Here is a 21,814-nt window from a genome sequence, read left to right on the forward strand (position 1 = left end):
GAACAGCAGTGTGTGCTCACACAGCCTCCTGCTTCCTCCCACCTACAGCAGCCAGGCAGTGAGTGCTTCCAGGGATGGGAATGAACAGGAGTGTTGGATGTACAGCCTGACAAAGCACCATAAAGAATTTCTGACAGTGATAAGTAACTTCTGCTCCTTCAAGGACACTGACACTGAGAACACTGCAAGCCACCTTCATTCACATTTTTGTTTTCATTTATAGTTTCAGCCTGGTTTATTGCCTTCATGCAAAAATATGACAGAGGTTTTACAAAAGTGCAACCTGCTTTTGGAGGTCCCTGAGGTGCCTGCAAGTTCCCAATAGCAGTCAATGTATCTGGTGAGATGTGTCAGTGCTTCAAAAAACATCAGGTTCGGGTAACCCTCAAGAGCTCTTTCTTTCCAGAAGCTTTTGCCAAGTTTGCTCAAGGGAAATGTTTCAGTGACTGCAGAATCAGAGGATGGCTTGGGTTGGGAGGGACCTTAAAGCTCATCTCATTCCAGCCTCCTGCCATGGGCAGGGACACCTTCCACTAGCCCAGGTTGCTCCAAGCCCCATCCAACCTGGCCTGGGACACTTTCAAGGATGGGGCAGCCACAGCTTCTCTGGGCAACCTGTGCCAGGGCCTCCCCACCCTCACAGGAAGAATTTGTTCATAATATCTAACCTAAAGCCACTCTCAGTTTGAAGCCATTCCCCCCCTGTCCTGTCCCTACATGCCCTACAGGCAGAGGAAGCTGCAGCCCAACGTTCACCCCCCTCAGAGCTGGGAGTGCACAGTCTGAATGGACTGGAAGGAATCTGGCAGGAGCAGCTCTGAAGCCAAAGAAGAATTCAATTCTACTGCTATGAACTGTAAAAACAGAGAAAACCAGAAAACCAGGTATATTTTCCTCATATTTAGTTTATCTTAGAAAACAAACAAATAAAAAGTTCAAAATTAGTCTGGTAGAATTAACCAGTCATTGAAAGTGACTGGTAAAGGGGCAACTCAGTTGTCCAAACAAAGGACAAGGGATGTGATCCGAGGTAAAACACCATTTCAATCACTTTAAAAGTGTACAACTTTCTACAACAAGCTATTTGTAAAATCTCTTAGTGGTATCAAAAGCCTAAAGAACTGGAATCAACTGGATTCTCATTACCTGCCAAGTGACACTACTTCTGACAAGGATACCTTAGTGAAAACAGAAATAACACCTTGCAGAACAAGAGAGGTGAAAATTCCAAGTTACCACTGTTGCTCTCTTCTGGAGTTTACTTTAAAAGCCAAGCCAGCAAAGTATTTGCTATCACTGAGACAAGAGAGACAACCTCAATGACCACACAGTGCCAACTGGCAGGAAAAATATCCCATCTCAAACAAATGCCAAGACTGCTGGCCTGAGGCTCTGAAGAGGAAAAACAGTCCCAACAGGTACCTCCCAGTAGGGCTGGGTGGGATTCACCTCACTTCACTTCAGAGGTTTATGGCTGACCCAGTTACCAGAGGGGTTTTCCAAGGTTAACAAAAGTTGAGGTAACCAGGTCCATAAATACCAGTGCACAGGTCCTCTGGCCACAGGCAGGCCTGGGGTATGGACTGTGCTTCAACAGGCTTCACACTGACACCCTCAGTTAGGTGCCATCTCACCTTTTCACAATTGTTTTAGGGGAAAGCACACAAAATATCTCCAATGGCTGCGTTTAAAAAGAGGGCTCAGCACAGAAAATGAATCTCCAGTGATACAGCAAAGTTTAAAGAGAAAGCATAAAATACTTTACCATAAATCAACTAGCTAGTCAGGAAAAAAAAAAAAAGACAAAGGAGGGAAACACTTAATTCCTTTTATGACCACTTAGATGCAAACAAAAGGAGATGAGTGACTTACAGTAGGCCTGTACTGGCACTGTTGGATTAAAAGCTATTTTATGGCCAACAGCATTCACATAGAGGTGATGTACATACTGACCTGCTCAGGAAAAGTCTGTAATTCCCAAATCTTATCTATTAAAACAGGTACCAAAATACAATCGGAAGCAAAAATTGATTTTGCCACCACATATATTAATTTTAAAATCACGTTTCTACTGCTAAACAGTATGTATTTGATTACAAAAACTCCCATGGGAATTGAAATAATAGATCACATCTGGCTTCTGGAGCTAGTTGATGATGCTAATGCTCTGTGATGCAGACTGAGCAGCAGTTTTTTAAAATGTAGTCAGTACCAGGTCTTTTTCCAGCACACTTACATTGTAGCTTCATGTGTTTTCAAGGCAACCCTGCTTCCACATTCCCAGACTGCTCCCTTTCCCTCCATTTCTGTGACAGTGAACCAGACAATAAAACTGATACTGTTTTAAAATTAACCCTCCCTTGGATGGGTCAGTTTTAATGTAGATCAGCTCCTCAGCCCAGTTTACCAGGCACTGCACACGTGCATGTTCACCTAAGGGGAGGTACAACAGGACAAAGCAGGCACAGCCTCTTGTTTCAGCCTCAAACTGCTCCAATCACAGGATATTCATCTTAGACCTACAAATACATTTGTGTATATACTGGTGCAATTATCTGCTCTGACCAGCTGCACCAACTAACAGAGGCATTTCCCTCTGACAAACCTGTATCTCCTCATTGATCTGCTTCCAAAAGGCATTTTAAGAAGCATTGTTAGTATAATTCCCACAACAGGTATTGCCTATTCTAATTAAAAGAAAAAAAAAATAATAAAAGAGTGCTCTCCTCACCTCTTATTGAACTCCTCAAGTTCTGCTCTCAGTTTTCCTATTTCAATCTGTAATCTAGCTCTCTCTTTGGCAGTTTCATCCAGAACTCTTCGGGCATCAGCCAGTTCAGACTCATAGAGACTCTTGATTCCACTCACCTAAGGGAAAAAAAGTATTCAGGTGTGAGAACATCCCAAAGACTATCAGAGAACTGAAACACAGAACCAGGTTTCACATAAGTTTCTTTGAAGAAAAGGGTGTATGATATCGATTTCTGCTGTTTAAGAACATTCTATGTTCAACATTTTCAATTAATGGGCAGTCCCACAGACAAGATTTAGTTTTCATTATCAGTACCACATAACAAAACACACTATATTTGAAGTGTGCAAGTCTTCCCAAGAGATAAACTGCAGCAGATCAGTGCACCCTACAATCTTAGCTTAAATTATTCACTCTCATTTCTAATACTGCTGCTTTGGGAGATTTTTTTTTTTTATAAACACTTTAAGACATTTTGTGGAACACAAGCCCAAGGGCCCAGTTTGACTCCGCTGCTCTTCCACTATAAAACTAAAAAGTATCTGAAACCAGATGAACTCCAGAAATGTGAACTGTTCAGAAATGAACTTGTACTCCAGTTCTCTACCTCAGAGGATAAGGATCTCCAGACCTCTCCCTGTCCCAATTCAATATATCACATAATCAATTAGCTATTCAGACTGCATGAGGCACCTTAAAGTCTTCTACACCTTAGTTTTTTTTAGAATGGAAGATTATTTGAAAGGTATATCAGACAGCTAAAATGTTCAGGCCATATAAGATTGCTGCTATTGCTTCTGTTAAAGGGACCAGAACAATCATCACAGTATCAAAGAATATGCTGAGTTGGAAGGGACCCATCAGGATCATCCAGTCCAGCTCCTGGCCCTGCACAAGACACTCTAACAATTCCACCATGTCCTTGAGAGCATTGTCTAAATGCTTCCTGGACTCAGCCAGCCTTGGAGCTGTGACCACTTCTCTGGGGAGCCTGTTCAGTGCCCAATCACCCTCTGGGGGAAGAACCTTTTCCTGAGATCCAACCTAAACCTCCCTGACACAGCTCCAGCCGTTCCCTCGGGTCCTGTCCCTGGTCATGAGAATGAAGAGGTCGGTGCTGCCCCTCCACTGCCCCTTGTGAGGATGTTGAAGACCCCAATGAGGTCTCCCCTCAGTCTCCTCTTCTCCAGGCTGAACAAACCCACTCTGCTCTTCACTGGTGCAGCCTCACCTTGAATACTGTACACAATTTTGGGCACCACGACATAAAAAACCCCAAAAAACTATTACTAATCTAAATTCAGGGACACGGCAATCACAGAGGGAGAAAAGCCAAAACGAGAATGCACAAATTTTAGGAAGAGAAATTTCATAACAAAGATAAAATGTAGAAACAAGAAAGCAAAATGTTCTATTCCTAGAAGTACTATTTCAGCATCAGAGTGGCACCAATGACAGACACAACCATCTGGTCTTCAGAGAGACTGATTAAAAGCAGTCAGGATATAATTAAGTTCCTGATAAGACTATACTTCTCATAAAACTTCTGAAATTAAGTAAACTGTGACAGTATGAGGGCTGAGAAGCCTTAGTTTACAAGCATACCACACACCAGAAACACCTTACCCATGCAACGATCTATCCATGCAATCTTGCTTCTTTTCTTTTAAGAATTAATTCTTTCAAGCTTTATTCCATCTAAGTTTTGGGTTGGTGGGGTTGTTTTTTCTCCACAGACTCACCAGAGGCTCTCTCTGACACGAGCCAACACATCTCTGTATTATCACTTACAAAACTCAGCAAGTTCTATGAAGAAGCATACCATGACTACACTAAACTCTTTCATGCAGAACTCCACAATGAAAAAAAAATTAAAAATTAAAAATTGGAGATTATAAGCTGTAAAGCCTTTCATTATGGATGATCCTGGAGTGAAAGTACAGTCTTTGCAAATTGCAATACAAAATACAATTGCCCAAAGGTGAAGCACTGGTTCTGCACCATCAGGTACTGCACCTACAGCTCTCCTCAAATGCCAGCCCTTTGTTAGACCCTTTGGTTCCTCAATGTGCTCAAATCCTGTCCCAGGAGACCTACCAGGAACTTGGGGCTGTATTGCTGTAGGTTCAGAGACACACACTAAATCACAGTGCAGGACACAAGGACAAATCCCTTCCCAGTTCTCCAGGGCATAAACTGGAATTGCACCTCAAGGTCCAAAGGAAGGCAGCCTTTTTCCTGAGGTTTTCATGAATACTGTCACAAAGAGGTGTTGCTGGTGTGATACCTACAACAGGCCTTCAGGAATTTATGCTTTTGAGGCATTACAGAAAATGCAGAGCTTAAAAACACCAAAAACCAGTAATCTGAACAAAGCATAAACACTTCATGTAATTCCTGTGTAGAGACAATATAGCTTGATGGATCTAAAAATCATGATGAAAGCTGCTTCTGAACCTGTTATTAAAAAGACAACCAGAGTCTGTGATGCTTTAATTAGAAAGGAGAGACTCGTTTATGGCATAACTCATAGCTCATGGTAGGAGCTTAGTATGTATTTTTCTTCTGCAGCATGTTAACCTCTTCTCTGCTCTTCTTTCAGCAACACACATGAGAAAAAAACCACACAGGTCCATTCACAGCCAAAAGGCCACTTTCACTAGAATTTCAAGCTACTACACTGGGCAGACAGAAATAACTGAGACATAAGGACACGCTGCAGCTTCCAGCAAAGGGAGGCAGCAGCAGAGAGCTGGGAGCAGTAACACCTTCAATCAATGGAAAACAAAACCACAAAAAGCCCTTGCTAGAACTCTAAGAACGGGATGCAAAGAGAATATGGATTCGTGATAACACTGATAAAAGTTTCAGATGATCAAACTGAATCTGGGGACAGTTCGAGATGGTCTTTCTAGACCACAACAAAATAGCATCATGTTTATTTTCAGCACTGGTCAAGTAGAGAAAAGAGACCCAAATGCAGCAGTAGGCTCAAATGAGAACAAGTGGTGACAGCTCAGCAGAACTAGCCTTGGCAACACTTCTAGTCCAAGATGGTTACTCACAGAAAGCACTCTTCTACCCCAGCACTGAGAGAAATTCTGGAAGGTATTTCTGTTCCCTGAAACTGTCACCCCCCAAACTCTGTTTTGGTGGAAGGAACTTGACTTAAGAGTCTAATGACTCACTGAAAATCTCCAGAGAAGTACAGTCCCAAAAGTGCCACTGTTTAGTGCACATATAAGATTTTGCTCTGGTTTGACTCTACAGACACTCTTCTGCCCACTCCCTTTTTTAATTTCTTTACATTTGCTACTCAGTTTGGTCTCTAGTACAGTGACACTTCCAGCTGTTCTTAAAAAGATGCTGTTAAAGCAAAGCAGGACCTCCTAGGACAAGCCTCACCTGCCCTCTCTGGACAAAAATTAAACAAAAAAACCCAACAAAAAGTCAATAGGAACAGCCAGTATCCACAGCAACAAGAGAAGCAAGTTGAGTAAGTGCTTCTGGCACCTGTGAAGCCCCTTTGTGGTTCTCTGTCTCATGACACTGCTGTGCAGAACACCACCAGACAGCACCTACCTGTCCTTGGAACACCCCCAAGGAACACCTGACTCAAGAGACAACCTGTCTGATGACATCTTCCACCAGGAGAATCCATCAGTTCCAACTCCTTCCTCCATTTGTCACTTCTCATCACCTTGCTTGGGTTACATCAACCCCTTGTTTCCTGCTCCCCACGTTTCAGGAAGACACAAACACATACTTGAAACCTGGGCCAACCCTTCCAGTGTAAGGCAGTAAGAGTGGCAGCTGGAAGCAAATGCTGAATGGAAAAAGTACAGAGAACAAGGCACCACACAATTCTTCACTCCCATATACCTCAGCTTCTAAAAATTAAAAAAAAAAATAATATTCTGAGCCAAAGATTGCTTTCAGGCACCAAAACCCAGCAGCCACCAAACACTGCTAATTTGTCTAATCCTATTGTAAATCAATTTAGCTTTTGGATTTCACATCAGAGAGTATCACACAAGCACAGCTGGGAGATTAAGACCTACTGCTTGATAATTTTATTTCATGCCTTTATGTTTTGTGTTGTGAGAAATGTTCAGTGGTTGCTTCCTAGACAAATCTGTTTGGACTCCTGACTTGGAAACCTCAGGTTTCTCCTCATCTCTTCTCCAGATTTGCTCCTGGTCAGAAATTGTTCTGCTAGTCTGCTCATATTTTTTTCCTTATGGGCTCTAGATATTTTAAAATAAGTTAAGAGAACTGCATGCAGCATTCAGAATACAGGAACAGCATTGATTTGCACAGTGATTATTGACCAAGGAAAACAGAGACATTACAGGAGATCAGAGAAGCAGAAAACGCAATTTTCTAAGTGTAATTCTAATAGATTCCAGTTAGTCCAATCCAGGAGGTGACATCTGTTCTTATTTTCATATGTTAATAGTGAGTGCCCATGGAGTGGCTAATCCAGAAAGCCACAAGAGAGAAACCTGGCTCTCAGCAGCACACAGGAGCAGGTTTGCCAAGAACTAGTTGACTTGGTTTTAGCATCCTTGCAGAAGCAAGAGAAGAAACAAACAAACAAAAAAATCTACGACTGTTGGAATTCTGAGGAGTTTGTTAAAACAAGTAAAAAAGCAATTAAGAATAAAATCTTTCTAGAAAGCAAGGTGTTGTAAAAAGACCTTCCCTCTGGTTTCAGGGGCCTGGGATTCCTGAAGGCTACTCTGACCACAAGAAGCCTTTAAGTACATTGGCCTTTCTTATGTCTGACTTAAGCCAGGATCTCCTTGCTCATCCAGACAGGTCTCCTCTCACCTTTGTTCCATTTTCTGATTGTTGGAACAGACCACTCTTGATCCTGAAGAAGATTATAGTTGAATGTCAACCCAGCTCTCTGAGACCCCTTTCCATCCAGGGCTGGGAACCACGGGATTCTTCCAACCAGAGAGAGCCCTGAAGTGGCTAAGGAAGGTCTCCTCTCCTGACATCCAGGGTTGTGGTCCTGCTTCCTGCTCTGGTCCATCCACTAAAGATCCTGAACTCCACTGTCTCATGGTCACTGCCTTGACCAGTTCTCTCTTATTTATTAAGTAATAGGTCCAGGAAAGCACAAAGACAGTGCATGTGAGGCTTCATCAAGTTGTCTGAATCAGGCCTCATTTACATCTTCTTGATCAGATCAGGTTCTTGACCCACGTTGCCCATCTTGGTCTGCCCAACAAGCTCTCAATTAATTCATAACCTGTCCTTAGGCAGAGCTCCAGGCATTCCCACTGCTCTCTCTCACGAAAGGCAACTCCTCACCTTCCTGAAAAGCTTGTCTCCATCTGTCCAGCACAGCACTCCAGACATGTGAGCTATCCCTGATTCCAAAGAGGTCAGTGTTCTGTTACATGCCCACAGACTTCTCCTTGCCCCTGTCTGCTGCTCATGCTGCACACATTAGTGCTACAGGCACTTCAGGGAGACACCCAAGTGTGACAATTCTCCAGGAAAGGCTGACAATTCTCCCCACAAGGCTGTCCCCCCCAGACATCTCCTTCTTTACATGCCTAAGCTTGGGGTGTTTCCATTTCATCATTTTTCCTGTTACTTTCTCCTCTGTTCACATAACCCCAGGCCTTTGCTTGCTTACCCCATCCACCACTTTCTCACCTGGTCTTACCAGAGCAGAATCCATCCCTCCCCTATCATTCCCAGTTTAAAGTACTTAGCAGGCTCACCAGCCCCATTGGTAGATACGTTTGACCTACTTTGTCATAGAATATGGTGAGTTGGAAGGGACCCATCAGGATCATCCAGTCCAGCTCCTGGCCCTGCACGGGATGCTCCAACAATCACTCCATGTGACTGGGAGAATTGTCCAAATGCTTCTTGAACTCAGACAACCTTTGTGTTGTGACCACTCTTCTGGGGAGCCTGTTCCAGTGCCCAACCACTCTTTGGGGGAAAAACCTCTTCTGATACCCAACCTAAATCTCCCCAACTCAGCTCCAGCCTTTCCCTTAGGTCCTGTCACTGGTCATGAGAACCTGCCCCTCTGCTGCCCCTCAGGAGGATGCTGAAGACCCCAATGAGGTGTCCCCTCAGTCTCCTCCAGGCTGAACAAACCAGCTGACCTCAGTTCATAAGGCTTCCTCTCCAGACCCTTCACCATCCTCACCGCCCTCCTTTGGACAGTCTCTAAGAGCTTCATGTCTTTTTCAAATTGTGGTGCCCAGACCTGGCCACAGGACTCAGGTGATGCTGCCTCAGTGCAGAGCAGAGCAGGACAATCCCCTCCCTTGCCTGGCTGGCGATGCTTTCTTTGCCTGACGTCCCTCAGTGCAGGTGGCTGCAGTCCTACCTGGTCTCCACTTATCTGCCAGTACTGGAGCTGCTGTGCCCTTTGTGTACACCAGAGCTACTGTCATGACCAGGGTATGTGGGTCTGCTGTTGCCTCTTTGCCACCTGCAAAATCCATGTTCAGACGCTGCTGTGGGTGTCGGGTCACTGAAGTTGTAGCCTCCAAGATCCTGGGTTAAGTGGTCTTCTGGCACTACAGACATCATCTGGGAGGTGACACAACACACATCTTCATTGTTCTTGAGAACTTGACTGGTGTTCTTGGTGAGTCTGAGCCATAGCTGACTGACAGTCCTTTGTCAGTCCATATCTGAGTAAATAACATATCGAGTCACACCTGGTGGGAATAAACTTGTGTTTTGCACATTAATGCAGGCTAATGAGATTAATGTTGCATCACCAAATTTGGCTGGAGTCCCTTGTGGTTGGCTGGAGCATGTTTCTTGTCTAGTATGTTGGTTCAGTTCCTTCTTGATGTGTTTCCTGTCTTCACTGAGTGATGTCTCGTGGCTCTTCTCAAGTGGTTTGTTGGTGTGTCTGCCCTTGATCCACTGCCCAGTGAGCTTTGTTGAGTGCTCCCAGCACAGACTGGTAGATGAGAGCATCCAGCAGTCGTGTCTTTCAGAGTCTGCTATGGAAACATCCGTTTTCTTTTCTCTATTTTCTTGTCCCCTGTGTTGCCCAATTAGAAATTTGCAGGCTCTTTGACCATCAGAAGAGGAGAAAAAAGTGAAAGCACATTTGTAATGCAATTTGTAGTGTGTGCAGCTTGGCCTCTGTGCAGGAAGAGTTATGCTTTGGGTGCACATGGGCATGAAGAGGCTTGGGCTGTAGCGTGTCCATCTGATTCCTTCTGAGCTCTGTTTTGAGCTTTTAGCTTTATTTCTTCCATCACCTTCAGATGGGAGTTATATTTTCAGAGTGGAAGGACCCATTTTGTGACCTAACCTGTCATCTGGGAAGGTTTGTTGCTGCTTCCCAGGGGCTTGTATTGCAGACATTGTAGAGAGGCTGCTGAGCCTCACCTGACTGTATGGATTTTGTCCCTTCTGCTCTTCCACAGAGGCACCAGTGATAGTGGGAGGAGGGACCTGAAAAGTATCAAACCTGACTACATGGCTCTGGGTGATTTTCACTGGTGTGGAGAGAGTGAAGAGCTTGGCTGAGCAGGTCCTGCAGACCAAGGCTGGATTGTGCAACCACTGTTGGCAGCAGGGTTTTGGATTCTACAGCAAATCCCAAGCACAAACAGAGCCTGGGTGGAGAGTGGATTGAGAGCAGCCCTGAGGAGAAGGACTTAGGGGTGTTGGTGGATAAGAAGCTCCACACACCCTGTCCGTGTGCCCTGGGCTGATCCCACAGTGTGGGCAGCAGGGGAGGGGGGGATTCTGCCCCTCTGTCCTGCTCAGCTGAGCCCCACAGGTAGTGCTTTTGTCACAAGGGCAATTGCTGTCAGTGGCTGAGGCTCCCAGGGATCTTCTCTTATTTTTCTCTGTAATTCTCCTTTCAGAGGGTGAGCACAGTGGGGTGTCCTCAGAACAGTGCAGTAATCCCTCCTGTGCCCATCAAAACATCTGTTCTGTGAGGCTGCAACCATAAGCACTGCAGGGGAGGGCAGGGAGTCAGTATAAAGGAACTGAGGAGAGTTCTAGGACTCTCCTCTTAGCCCTTCCATTATTCCCCCCCACAGACTCACAAATTGGGTTATTGGAACAGTGACCCCCAACACAGTGAGAACAGCATCAGCCATGTACTAGGGAGGTAGAAAGAAATCCAAGGGGATGAGCTCAATTTTTTTTCTGTCACAGGCTAAGCTACACAAGGGGACTGATGCAGGAGAACAGAGACGGAATGAGGACAATTAGATGTTCCCCCACCTACACAGGAATTTTTTTATTTTTTTGCATTTCACAGAATATTCTGAGTTGGAAAGGACCAACAAGGATCACAGAGTCCAACTTTTAAGTGACTGGCCCATAGCAGGATTGAACCCACGACCTTGGTGTGATTGGCACCAAGCTCTACCACGATCTGTGAACTCTGCTCCGTACCAGCCCATTTGTCTGAAGGTTTACTGTGTGCATTTCTTATTTCTCTAAAGGCCTACTGCATACAAGTAAAGGTAAAGCACCAGTGAACAGAGTTAGAAAAAGCAGGGGAAAGGGCTATAATTAGTAAAGAACTAAAGATTAATCAACTGCAAAGTTTCTTTTCTCTGCTGTTAAGAGGTGGCAGCCCCATGTTCCTCAAAAACCCCAACAGTGATTTCATTCTAAAGCCTTGCCAAGACTGCCACACAGAGGAGAAAGTGGCTGTTTTCTGCAAACTGGTAATTAAAACAACAAGGAAAAAGAACATCCTGATCAGGTGATGATTAAAGAGTCTCTGGCAGAACAGGGACTATGGTCCTTGCCTGAACAGCATCAGCAGAACTTCTTTCATCTAGAAGATATTACCCTAAACCAGAGGTTTGAGAACAAGATCAAAACTGTTCCCACACATGCAGGGAGTGTCAGGGTCATCCATTACTCAGGACATGCCAGGTCATGTCAGTCAGTAATGGTCTCCCCCAGCTCAGGTGTGGTCACTGTGGGATACTGGAGTGGCAGGCAAAGGAAAAGCATCTGTCTCATGAGACCATGCTCCTGTCTACTGCTTGCCACAGCCATCCTCAGCTTTGGCATGTTCACCTTGGATCATGAACCCATCTACTCTCAAGGTAAAAGTCTCTGGTGTTAACACTGGTGAGCAGCCCCTCCTGCCTGCACCCCACAACAAGCATCTACCACAGTGACAGATGAGGTTTTCTGCCATTACCAAAGATAAGCCAAAAATAACAGAATATTCATTCAGCTTGTATAAATAAATAAATAAATAAGATCAGAGTCAAATTCACACACAATTTAGGCCAACCAACGGGAATTTTCATCTTGAACACCCTGAAAAAAGCAAATAGTCTCTTATAAGCATGTAGAGCTAATATAAAGGTATAATGATGTAGACAGAATGGTACACTGATATCACTGGGCTACGTTTAACTGTGCTTCTACACAGAAGTTGCTTTGGGGTTTGTTTGGGTTTTGTGGAGTTTGAAGGGTTTATTGTTAATTAATATCTTATTTCACACTAAGCCTAATCATTTTATGAATGGAAATTCCAACAGTTAATAAGGAAACTGAATTGTCAGCGGAAAATCCAGTTTACTAAATTGGTCACAAAAGCTAAAGGACAAGATTCTCCCATTCCAGTAAAACCAAAATCTGACAGCCATCTGAAATCTTACTGCTCCCACAGTCCTAAACCACTGTGCACTATCCAGCATTAAAACAATAAAACTACAAAGTTTCCTTCTGTGGATATATGTAAAGAATAAAAAGAACTTCCAAAAGGGATGGGGAAAGTATTTAACAAAGGCGGTTCAGAGAAGAGCTGAAGCGTCAGTGTCAAAGAAGAGCTCGATGAAAAAGTTTGTTATAATGTGTCTACAGATTAAGACATTTTTGAAGTCTGGATGAAAAAACTCAAGGGCAAAGTAACCAAAAGATTCCTATCAAAATTCTCAAGTTTATTTTCCGATTACTGCGTCAGAATACTTTTCCAGAATGGGCAGCACATGGAACTGCTACTAGGAGTTCCTTTATGTTCATATTAAAGTTTAATGAGGTTATATCTACGTTGTCTGCTAGTCCTCCTACTCCTGCTACACGTGTGCTGTCAACAGAGTTACATTCTGCCTCTTTTATTTCAAATGAATACTCCTTTTAGTCTCCAGGGATCTACAGCATAGAAGTTCCTTGAACTAGATGTACTTATTCTGTTTACAGCATGATTTCACATGGGGCAAGCATAGTGATGTTTCACGTTTAGAAATATCTAGTTATTTTGAAAACCTAGATGTTACAATATATCATTAAGCGATACAAAGGGACTTCAAAGGTACTTCAGTCTTGGACGTACACTGATTGCAGATACACCAACCATTCCCCAAACGAGACATTATCATATCTGGTCTGTTTAAACTAACCTAATCTAAACCCTCCTCCCACCACCCTGAGCATCATTAAACCAGACTCTTAAAGGGCGAAAGAAGGAAAAAGAAAAAAAATTTAAAAAGCCTACACAGTGGCATAGCAATGCATCCCATCCCAGCAGTTACAGCACGGGCTGTTTTGTTTACTGACAGGCTTTCCAAAGCAGTGCAACTTCAGCTCAGCGCTGGGACCCCGCACCTCGCTGGGGGGTTTGGGCTGGCACAGGATGGGTGGGACTGTCCCCAGTGTGTCACCTACTACATCCTTCCTCCACAGGGGAACGAGAGTCCTGGGGGGAAGCGGACACCACAGAATAGGGAAACGCAGAGCACGGCTTCGGAAAAAGGATCATTTGAGTTTTGCCTCCGAGATCGCAGGAAGCAAATCAGAGCCGTTTACAAGGATTGGATTCCGACCGTTTAGGGGGGGGTCTGTGAAAGATTTCCTCTGGTGAGAGGCAAAGTCAGCCTAAACGCTTTCAAATCTCCCATCCCATCGCGTCAGTCGTCAGGACAGGACACCCAGCACCGCGGTGCCGGGGCGGGACGCGTGTGCCGGTTACGGGGCACCCGAGGGCTCGCACCGACCGCGGCGCCGGCCAGGCCCCGCCCGCCGCAGCCCCGCTCCCGCCACCGAATCCCGGCTTGAGCCGCCTCGAACGCGCCCCTCGGCCCAACACCGCGGTCCAAGAGGCCCCGGCGGCCCCGAGGGCCCGCGCGGGCAGGAGCCGTGTCCGCAGAGCCGCCGCTCCCCGCCCGGCGGGACGCGCATGGCGCGGCGGCCGCAGGAGGAGCCGCCACAGCGCGCCCCGCGCCGCGGGCGGGAACGGCGGGAACGGCCCGGGCCGCGGACCTGCCCCGGCACGGAGCGCCCCAGGGGCCACCGCTGCTTGCCCCTCACCCCCTACCGTACCTCCCGGGTGGTGACCTCCTCCTTCTCCGAGATCTTCAGCAGCAGCCGGTCGTTTTCCAGCTCCAGCGCCCGCACACGGTCGATGTAAACGGCCAGGCGGTCATTGAGCTGCCGCAGCTCCTCCTTCTCCTGCAGCCGGGAGATGCGGGTCGGCGACAGCGGGGTCCCGCCGGGGGTGCCGCGGCTCGGGGTGCCTGACATGGCGCTGGGCTGGCGGGCGGGCGGGCGGCAGCTCATTCAATCCCGCCGCACCGGGGGAGGGAGCGCTAAGATGGCGGGCGGGCGGCCCCTCCCGCCGCGGCGCCGCCTGGGACATGCAGTCTCGGCGCCAAGATGGCCGCGGGGCCGCAGCCGCGCCCGCCATTTCGCGCCCGCTCGGCGGTGGCGGGGGTGGCTCCGATCCTGCCTCAAGGACAGGCCCGGGAGCGGGGCCGATCCTGAGGGGAAGAGGTTTTGGTGGCAATGCCGGGAGGGACCGGGACAACTGACAGGACAGGACTGAGCCTCGCCCGGCTCTGCTCCCGCTGGGGCCGGTGCCCGGGTCCGCCCGCGGGGCTCGGGCCTGTGGGGTGACGGGTTCCCTGACAGGCTGTGTTTGTGTGTTTTCACAGTAGTTCCCTAAAACATCGTCCACAGGCCCGTGTGGGCTGTGTGAGCTTGCCGTGCTTTGCTGTTGGCTCTGCACAGGTCAGCGACCGGCTGTGTGCTGAAATCGGGCGTGGAGAGTCTTGGAGAAAACACGGATCAGCATTTCCCAAGGGCGAGTTTTTAGGAGAGCTGAGCTGTCGGTTTCAAGAATTCAGTAACTTCTTCCTAAGTTTTACTGAGAGGGTGCAGTGCCTCCCGCTCCGGTCGTTCCAGAAGGAAGCTACCCTGAAATCCTTTTGCAGTCCCAGGGAATGCAGCCAAACTCTGTACACGTTAAAACCCACTGAGAAGTTTTCCCTTCCTGAAGATTTGGAGTAGTATTTTTCCCCAAGACCCCAAATTCTGTCAGTTCTTGCACGTTAACTGATAGAAACTGGATTACCATTCGCAAAGCTCTTCCTGCTCTTGGGCCTTTTAGCTACCAGGGAGGGCTGAGAAAAGGGAGATTTTTCTGCCTGAGAGGTACTAAAAACAGACTCGTCCATGTGGAGAGCAAAGAGAAAAAGTAAAATGAGCATGATGCAAAGGTGAGAGGACAGGTCTGGATAGAGAAACAAGAAAGACAGCAAGAAAATACTGCACCCCATGTGAAAAGAAACTTAGGAAGCCAGGGTGAAAAAGTAGGTGTTTGTCCTCAAAACAGAACTAAAACGATGCTTATGTTAGAGGATTTGAGGTTCTAATAACAAGTACACCTCAAACTGAAAAAACCCTGAATAAATCCAGGAATTCTGGATGCTCAATACCCTTGTTGTCGAATAGCTGTAAGTCTCTCTTGCCATCACTGCCTATCTTTAGGGCAAATCACGGGTTTTTCACCTGAATGCATTTGTCTCAAAATGTGCATCCAGTACAAAAAGAGTTGTCCTGGCTCCTCTGCATACAGCAGAGCGCCTGTCCCACCTCTCTGGGGACAGCACTGCCCCTTCACCTTCCGAGACCCAGGGCAGGGATTCCCACCGCAGCCTGTGGAGCCCGGGGTGTCAGTGGGTTACCCGGAGGGAGTTCATGAGGGAGAGCTGAAATGGAAGCGAGATTTTGGGTTTTCCTTCTCCCCCACCGCCTGCGAATCGAGACCATGGCTTTCAAGATTGCCAAGCTGCATCGCTGGATCCAGTGGGTGGTGGCTATATACGTTTCTTTCTCACTCTCATCTTTTCTTTTTCCTTACTCTCCCTTACTCTTATCCTGTCTTTCTCTCCCCTATGCATTTTCTCCCCCCCTAAAAGTTATCTCTATGTCACATTGTTATATGACAACACCCAAAATGCTTAGCATACCTGTTGATACAGAATTGTTAAAATAAACCTTACCAATATATGTTTTCAGACACCGATTATTCAGCGTCGTTTCACTCTAATCCACCCCAAGGGAATTATTGATAAGAACCTGGGTTACCCTCCTCCCCTTTTTCTGGGACGGGTCGTAACATTTTTGGCAGAGACCCTGCCCTTTCTGAAGGCATGGCCACAACCTCCCTGCGCCAGGGTCTCTGCTGGCAGGGGTCTGATGTGCACCTTGGTGTGAAACTCAGCTTTCCGACAGAACTCGAGCCGCTTTTGGCTTGAATTCATCTGGAAAAGGAAGCGGCGACAAGAGACTACAAATCCCAGGGTGCTGCGGCCGCTGCTCGCGGGGAGCTCGGATCCTGCCCCATCCGCCCGCTGCCCTTTGTTGAGCCGCGCTCGGGATTTGCAGGATTCGCAGCGAGTGCAGTGCGTGGTTTGAATTTTGGCGCCTGTCTCCGAACTGTAACTGCTGCTGGGCCGGCTCCAGCCCCTGTCCCTGCCCCAGCCCCTGTCCCTGCCCCTGTCCCTGCCCCAGCCCCTGCCCCAGCCCCTGTCCCTGCCCCAGCCCCTGTCCCAGCCCCTGTCCCTGCCCCAGCTCCTGCCCCCGCGCACTCCGGATCGTCTCTTAGCAGCGCCGTCTTCCCCCGGGCAAACAACAACAACAACAAAAAAATGCCTCTGAGCATCAAGCCGTGCACTTAGAGTGAACTTTTCCCGTCTTTAGTATTCGATTTCCAACACCAACAAATTCGTGGAAGACCAGCTATTAACTTTGGTTGCGTTGAGCCAGAAAAAAAATATTTTAGGAATGCTGAAAGCAAGCCTCTGTATAAGCATTTTTGGGTTAGGTCATTTCTTCTCTTGTGATTTGATGTGATGCTCTGTGCATCTGTCATATTTTAGAAATTCTTTATACCTTTTGCCGATTTTTGATTGATAATGTAATCCAGATGTAAATCCCCTTTGTTCATGAAGTTTAGCCCAAGCTCCCCTATTGTTTTGTCTGTCAAAAATAATTGACAGACAAATATCTATAATTTTGTAGATAATGGCTTAGAAACTTTGAATGTTTCAAGAGTTAGTGTGGTTTGCGTTTGTTTGGGGATTTTTTGCCTTCTAATTTTACTGGGTATTTTCATAGTGCTGCTTTTTACTGTGTTGAAGTAAAATATTTTTTTCCAAAATATACGTCCTGAAATATGCCTCAGTAATAATACCTGATTTTTTTCCTATACTTTCTAGAAAGTCCCTTTCTTTAGCAGTAACCAGAACACTTGCACACTTTCATCCTTGATGCCAGTTTCCCCTCCTTGTTACCTGAACATGTATGTTCACTTTTCCTATCTCTGCTGAAAAGAAGAGAATGTTTTGAGGGTGAGATGGGGAGAAGAAGCATCAGGGAAGAAAGGGAAGTGCAAAAGCTGAGAGCCCACTCACCAGCTGTGTTTTCCAGGGAGTGCAGCACATGCTTTAGTTGTGGAATTGGCATCTGTTCAAATACTGGTCCTCTTGGATGCCTCCTATGACAGGGATTTAATATTGGACCAGGGTCAGTGTGGTTACTCATCTTTCAATATTTAGCAATTAGTTTTTCATCAAAACCCTCGAGAGTTCTTTGCTGCCCAAAACAATTTTATTTACAATAAACTCCTCCTGCTTTGACCAGTTGGAATGGATTCGTTATCACGAGACACAGTAATTTAGTGTTTGCCAAAGGGACAATCTAGGGATGTGTCAGCCCTACCTGGCTGGGGGAGCAGAGGGCTGTGGCAATCCTTGGGGCTGCTTTACTGGGCATTCAGATTGGGAACCTGTTCAGGGCACACTGAGGCTCCTGCCTCACCCACTCTCCCAGGTTTTCCTGTTGTGGAAAGTGGAGCAGAGGAGGAGGCTGGTGCAGGTACAGGTCCCACCCTGATCCAAAGTCAGGAACTTGGAAGAGCCCTGGGCTCAGTATTGAAGCTCTAGCTCAAAGGCACTTGCAACATATCTAACTGCCTGGGTAGGTTAAGAATAAATTTTTGGGATGTCAGACACAGACATCAGGGACAGGCTCTGTCTAGCACTGGAGTGCTTCTCCCATCAGGTAAATGAAGAAATTGGTTCCAGTATGTAAAAGACAAAGGAAACCCTTGTGCATCCTTTCATGCAGAGCACCTTCTCACTCGTTGACAAGTTTCCTGTACATTTGGGTGTAACTAGTTTCCTGATGCTATCTGGGATTTCACAATGACTCTGGGATTTCATAATGACACTTTCACAGATCTGGGGATACAGGATTTCCATTGCTATTTCTTACCTCAGCTGCTTTGGTTTATCAGCAGCTGCTGCCATGCCCTCCCCCTTCTCATTCTACATTTTATATTTGTATGTCTTTAATAGCAGGATTATTTCTGTCTTTTCTGTAGCTGTCTAACTCTCCCCTCGTGTTCCTCCCCTCACTCGGAACAGCCAGACAATGTTTAATTGATTGTCTCAGATATTGTCATTAATTTCAGGAAGGGGCAAGGATTGCCTCAGAACATTTTCTTATCAGTCTGAACTCAACTAGCCTCAGCATTACTGCTCAAAAAAATTGCTAGCAATGACTGCAAGTCTGGAAGAAGCACTCATACCTCACCACAGAGTTCTCCAGAATTTCATCTTTCATTGAATAAAGTTGCTTCCAGCAATGTCAGAGCAGAAAGCACCAAAGCAAGTAGAGAAAATGAACAGTATGCCATGAGTCATGGATGAAACCTTCCTCACTCACTACAACAAAGTTTGCTGAGACGTAAAAAAGAGCAAAGAGGAACAAGGTGCACAGTTGTGGGGTTAAAGCAAACAGCAGACTGTCTGTAGGACAAGGATTTTTTTCAAGACAAGACACCATGCTGTAGAGGGTGTATTTATCTCTGATTCCAGCACATAAAGTTTTGCAGGAACTTTGAACAATAATAATCTTTTGCTACAGCATTTACCTCCTTATCAAGGCGGAAGTCAAGTTATATTACACTGGGGGAAGTATTAACCAGGTCTGGATGGAGAGAATTCCAGTCTGTACTTGGGATTGTTCGCTCCTTTGTGGCAGGAAGGTGAGTGGTGGCCCTTTAGACTCTTGTACCGAAAGAAATGAGAATTTACTTCAAAATATATTTCATATATTCCCCCCATCAACAGAAAAGTGGCAAAGGAAGACGCTGGGGGCTCAGTACTCAGGGCTCCCCAGCTTTTCACAATTCCACTTTGTCGTTCGTCCTCAGAGTGATTTGCTTATAATAGCACCTCCTAAACCCAGCCCCGTCTGCCACACGGGAGCGACACGGAGGTTTCCTGCAGTTCAGCTCCTGCGCAGCCTTCCCCGGGGGGCGCAGAGGACGCGTCGGGTGTGACCCACCAGCCTTCGGGGGAGCATCAGCCACCGAGTCTCACCCTCACTGGCTCCCCAGCGTTCAGGAGTTATTCCAAAGTAACAGGAAGACAGATTTCTTGGCACTGAAATGCTGTGAAAGCACCCCTGAAAACAGATGAGCTGGCCAGGTAGGAAAAACATCCCCGTTTCCTCCCCGTCAGGCTGGGGCAGCCTTTGGAGCCGGAGCCGTGGGCGTTCCAGTGCAGAGCAGCTGCTGTTCAGAGCGGTAAACAGAAAAATTAAATCAAGGAAGGGATTATTCATATCACCTTTAATGAAATATTGGGCCAGTAGTCTCTAACACTGTGAGTTTTGCCTTTCAGAGCTGGATTTTACTGTAGTTGTACTTTCAGTGGTCCAAAGATAGAAGTGTCCTCTGCAGCCTGCCAGGGTAGCCCCCGGTTCCCAGCGCTCCGTGGAGTTCGGGCTCCCTCGTAGCACATGCAAGCCCCGAATCTTTTAGACATTTGGCAGCTTGGAGAGCACAGTGGAGGAGGGTGGGGGCTGGCTCTGAATGAGGTTCCTCCGAGTTCACAAAGCATGCTTTATCAGCCAGGAGCAATCCCAGCGCTGCTCCAAGAATCACTGAGATCATCGCTGCGCCGCTGGAGCTGTGGGATGGGAGCAGGCAGCGCTCACGCCCCTGCGCTGTTACATAAAACCTGGCACTGATCTCCGCACTAACGACAACAAATCCGGGGTTTTTTTCAAAACAACCATTTGGCGCCTAATTTTCAAATCCGCAGCCCAACTGCAGCTGGCTGGGTGCCCAGTCACCATAGAGCTATTTACATATTTTCCTCCAGCAGCTGCAGTAACCTGTTCCGTTCCTCGTGTCTGGCCAGGCTGGCTCAGCCTTTTTCATGGTCTCGCTGGAGAGAATGATTTCAATATTACGCTGTTGAACAAACAAACAAACCAGCTCCCAGTGTGTTGGGAGCTCAGTTTTGAGTGAAGAAAGGTCAAAGCAGAAACCTTTGTCTCCCCTTTGAAAGAAATATCTACTTATTCCATCGTGCACTGTAATGTCAGAAATGCTGCATGCATCAGGAGCACTGATTCTTTAAGCCAGAGCTTCTGTCAAAGGTGAAGTTTACTGAGTAACCATGTGAGAGGGGAGAAGACAAGCCTAGGGAGATAAGAAAGTATGTGCATGGGATCAGTCTCTCTTGGACATATTACATGATTAATCAAGGAGATGAAAGGAATCCTTTCTGCAACTCCAAAGTATGCTCTGCCCAAGGTCTCAAAGTATTTTACAAAGGATAATTCTTAAAGCTTTATGATGGTCTTGCAACAAAATTAAGATGACCATGAAGATTAATCAGTTAATGTCTGTATGTCTTGAGCTTGATGGAGTAGCTCTGTGAATCTGGCTTTAATGTCACAGAATCATAGAATCCCAAAATGGTTTGGGTTGGAAGGGACCTTAAATCTCACCTCATTCCACCCCTGCCATGGGCAGGGACACCTTCCACCAGCCCAGGTTGCTCCAAGTCCCCTCCAACCTGGCCTTGGACACTTCCAGGGATGGGGCAGCCACAGCTTCTCTGGGCAACCTGTGCCAGGGCCTCCCCACCCTCTCAGGGGAGAATTTCTTCCCAGTATCCCATCTAACCCTGCCCTCTGGCAGTGGGAAGCCATTCCCCCTTGTCCTGTCACTCCAGGTCCTTGTCCGAAGTCCCTCCCCAGGTCTCTTGGAGCCCCTTTAGGTACCTGTCAATGCATCTGTCTCATTGGAAAACATTTTTCCAGTCCACAGCTGGTGACAAGAGTGAAGTGCTGGAGCACTGCCTCAGTTAACACTTGTTTGGAGCTGTATGTCCTTGAGAAGAGGAACAGCCCTGACTAACCATGAACCTACAACAGGAAGCCATTTGCTGTCTTGAGTTGGTACAGTCAGGAGAGACCCTGCCCTACCCCACCTCCTGCAGCCTGTGCTCTGTACTGAATTTTGAAGGCCAGAAGCATCACATCACTTCTTTCTCTACCACCAGCACACTGTGGGTGCATGTGGGTGGGCAGGTGCAAGAATCAGATGTTTTGGGCAGCCATGAAAAAAGAGATTTGCTTGGATGGAGTAAATGGGCAGGAGCTGCAGCAAATGAGAAGCTTTTGGTTGATGGAGGTATTTGCAGGCTTCCTCTGCACTGCTAAGCACCAGTTCTGGGTATGAGAATAGCATAGCTTTAGAGGATTTAATTTGGTTTACAGTGTCTGCAGAAATCTTGCATGTACAGGGAGAACCAGCTGCAGCTTGGCCCTGTGTTGTGTGGTGTGACAGACTGGCATAACTGTGTCCTGCCAAGACTGGGGCCATTGTGCAGGGGGCTGAAGAGATGTCCTTGCTCGGTGGGTCATCTGCCCAAGTGCAGGAATTTAAGGCTGGGGCTGCTCTGACTGAACCTCTGAGCTTCTTCAAGTGCA

General features: G+C 46.8%; 1 protein-coding gene across 1 annotated transcript in view; it reads right to left on the reverse strand.

Annotated features, from left to right (window-relative positions):
• Positions 1-14,398, reverse strand: part of LMNB2 (lamin B2) — a 30,768-nt gene extending 16,370 nt beyond the window's left edge. Inside the window, exons 1-2 of the mRNA XM_027724465.2 lie at positions 14,060-14,398; positions 2,732-2,868 (exon numbers count right to left, since the gene is read on the reverse strand). Of these exons, the coding sequence (XP_027580266.1) occupies positions 2,732-2,868; positions 14,060-14,296 (374 nt within the window). The 5' untranslated portion in view covers positions 14,297-14,398. The remainder of the gene's footprint in view (positions 1-2,731; positions 2,869-14,059) is intronic.
• Positions 14,399-21,814: the final 7,416 nt, after the last annotated feature.

This window comes from Pipra filicauda, unplaced genomic scaffold (genome assembly GCF_003945595.2).
Source record: "Pipra filicauda isolate LSUMZ 115617 unplaced genomic scaffold, ASM394559v2 scaffold285_size1263560_pilon, whole genome shotgun sequence".
Lineage (NCBI taxonomy): Eukaryota > Metazoa > Chordata > Aves > Passeriformes > Pipridae > Pipra > Pipra filicauda.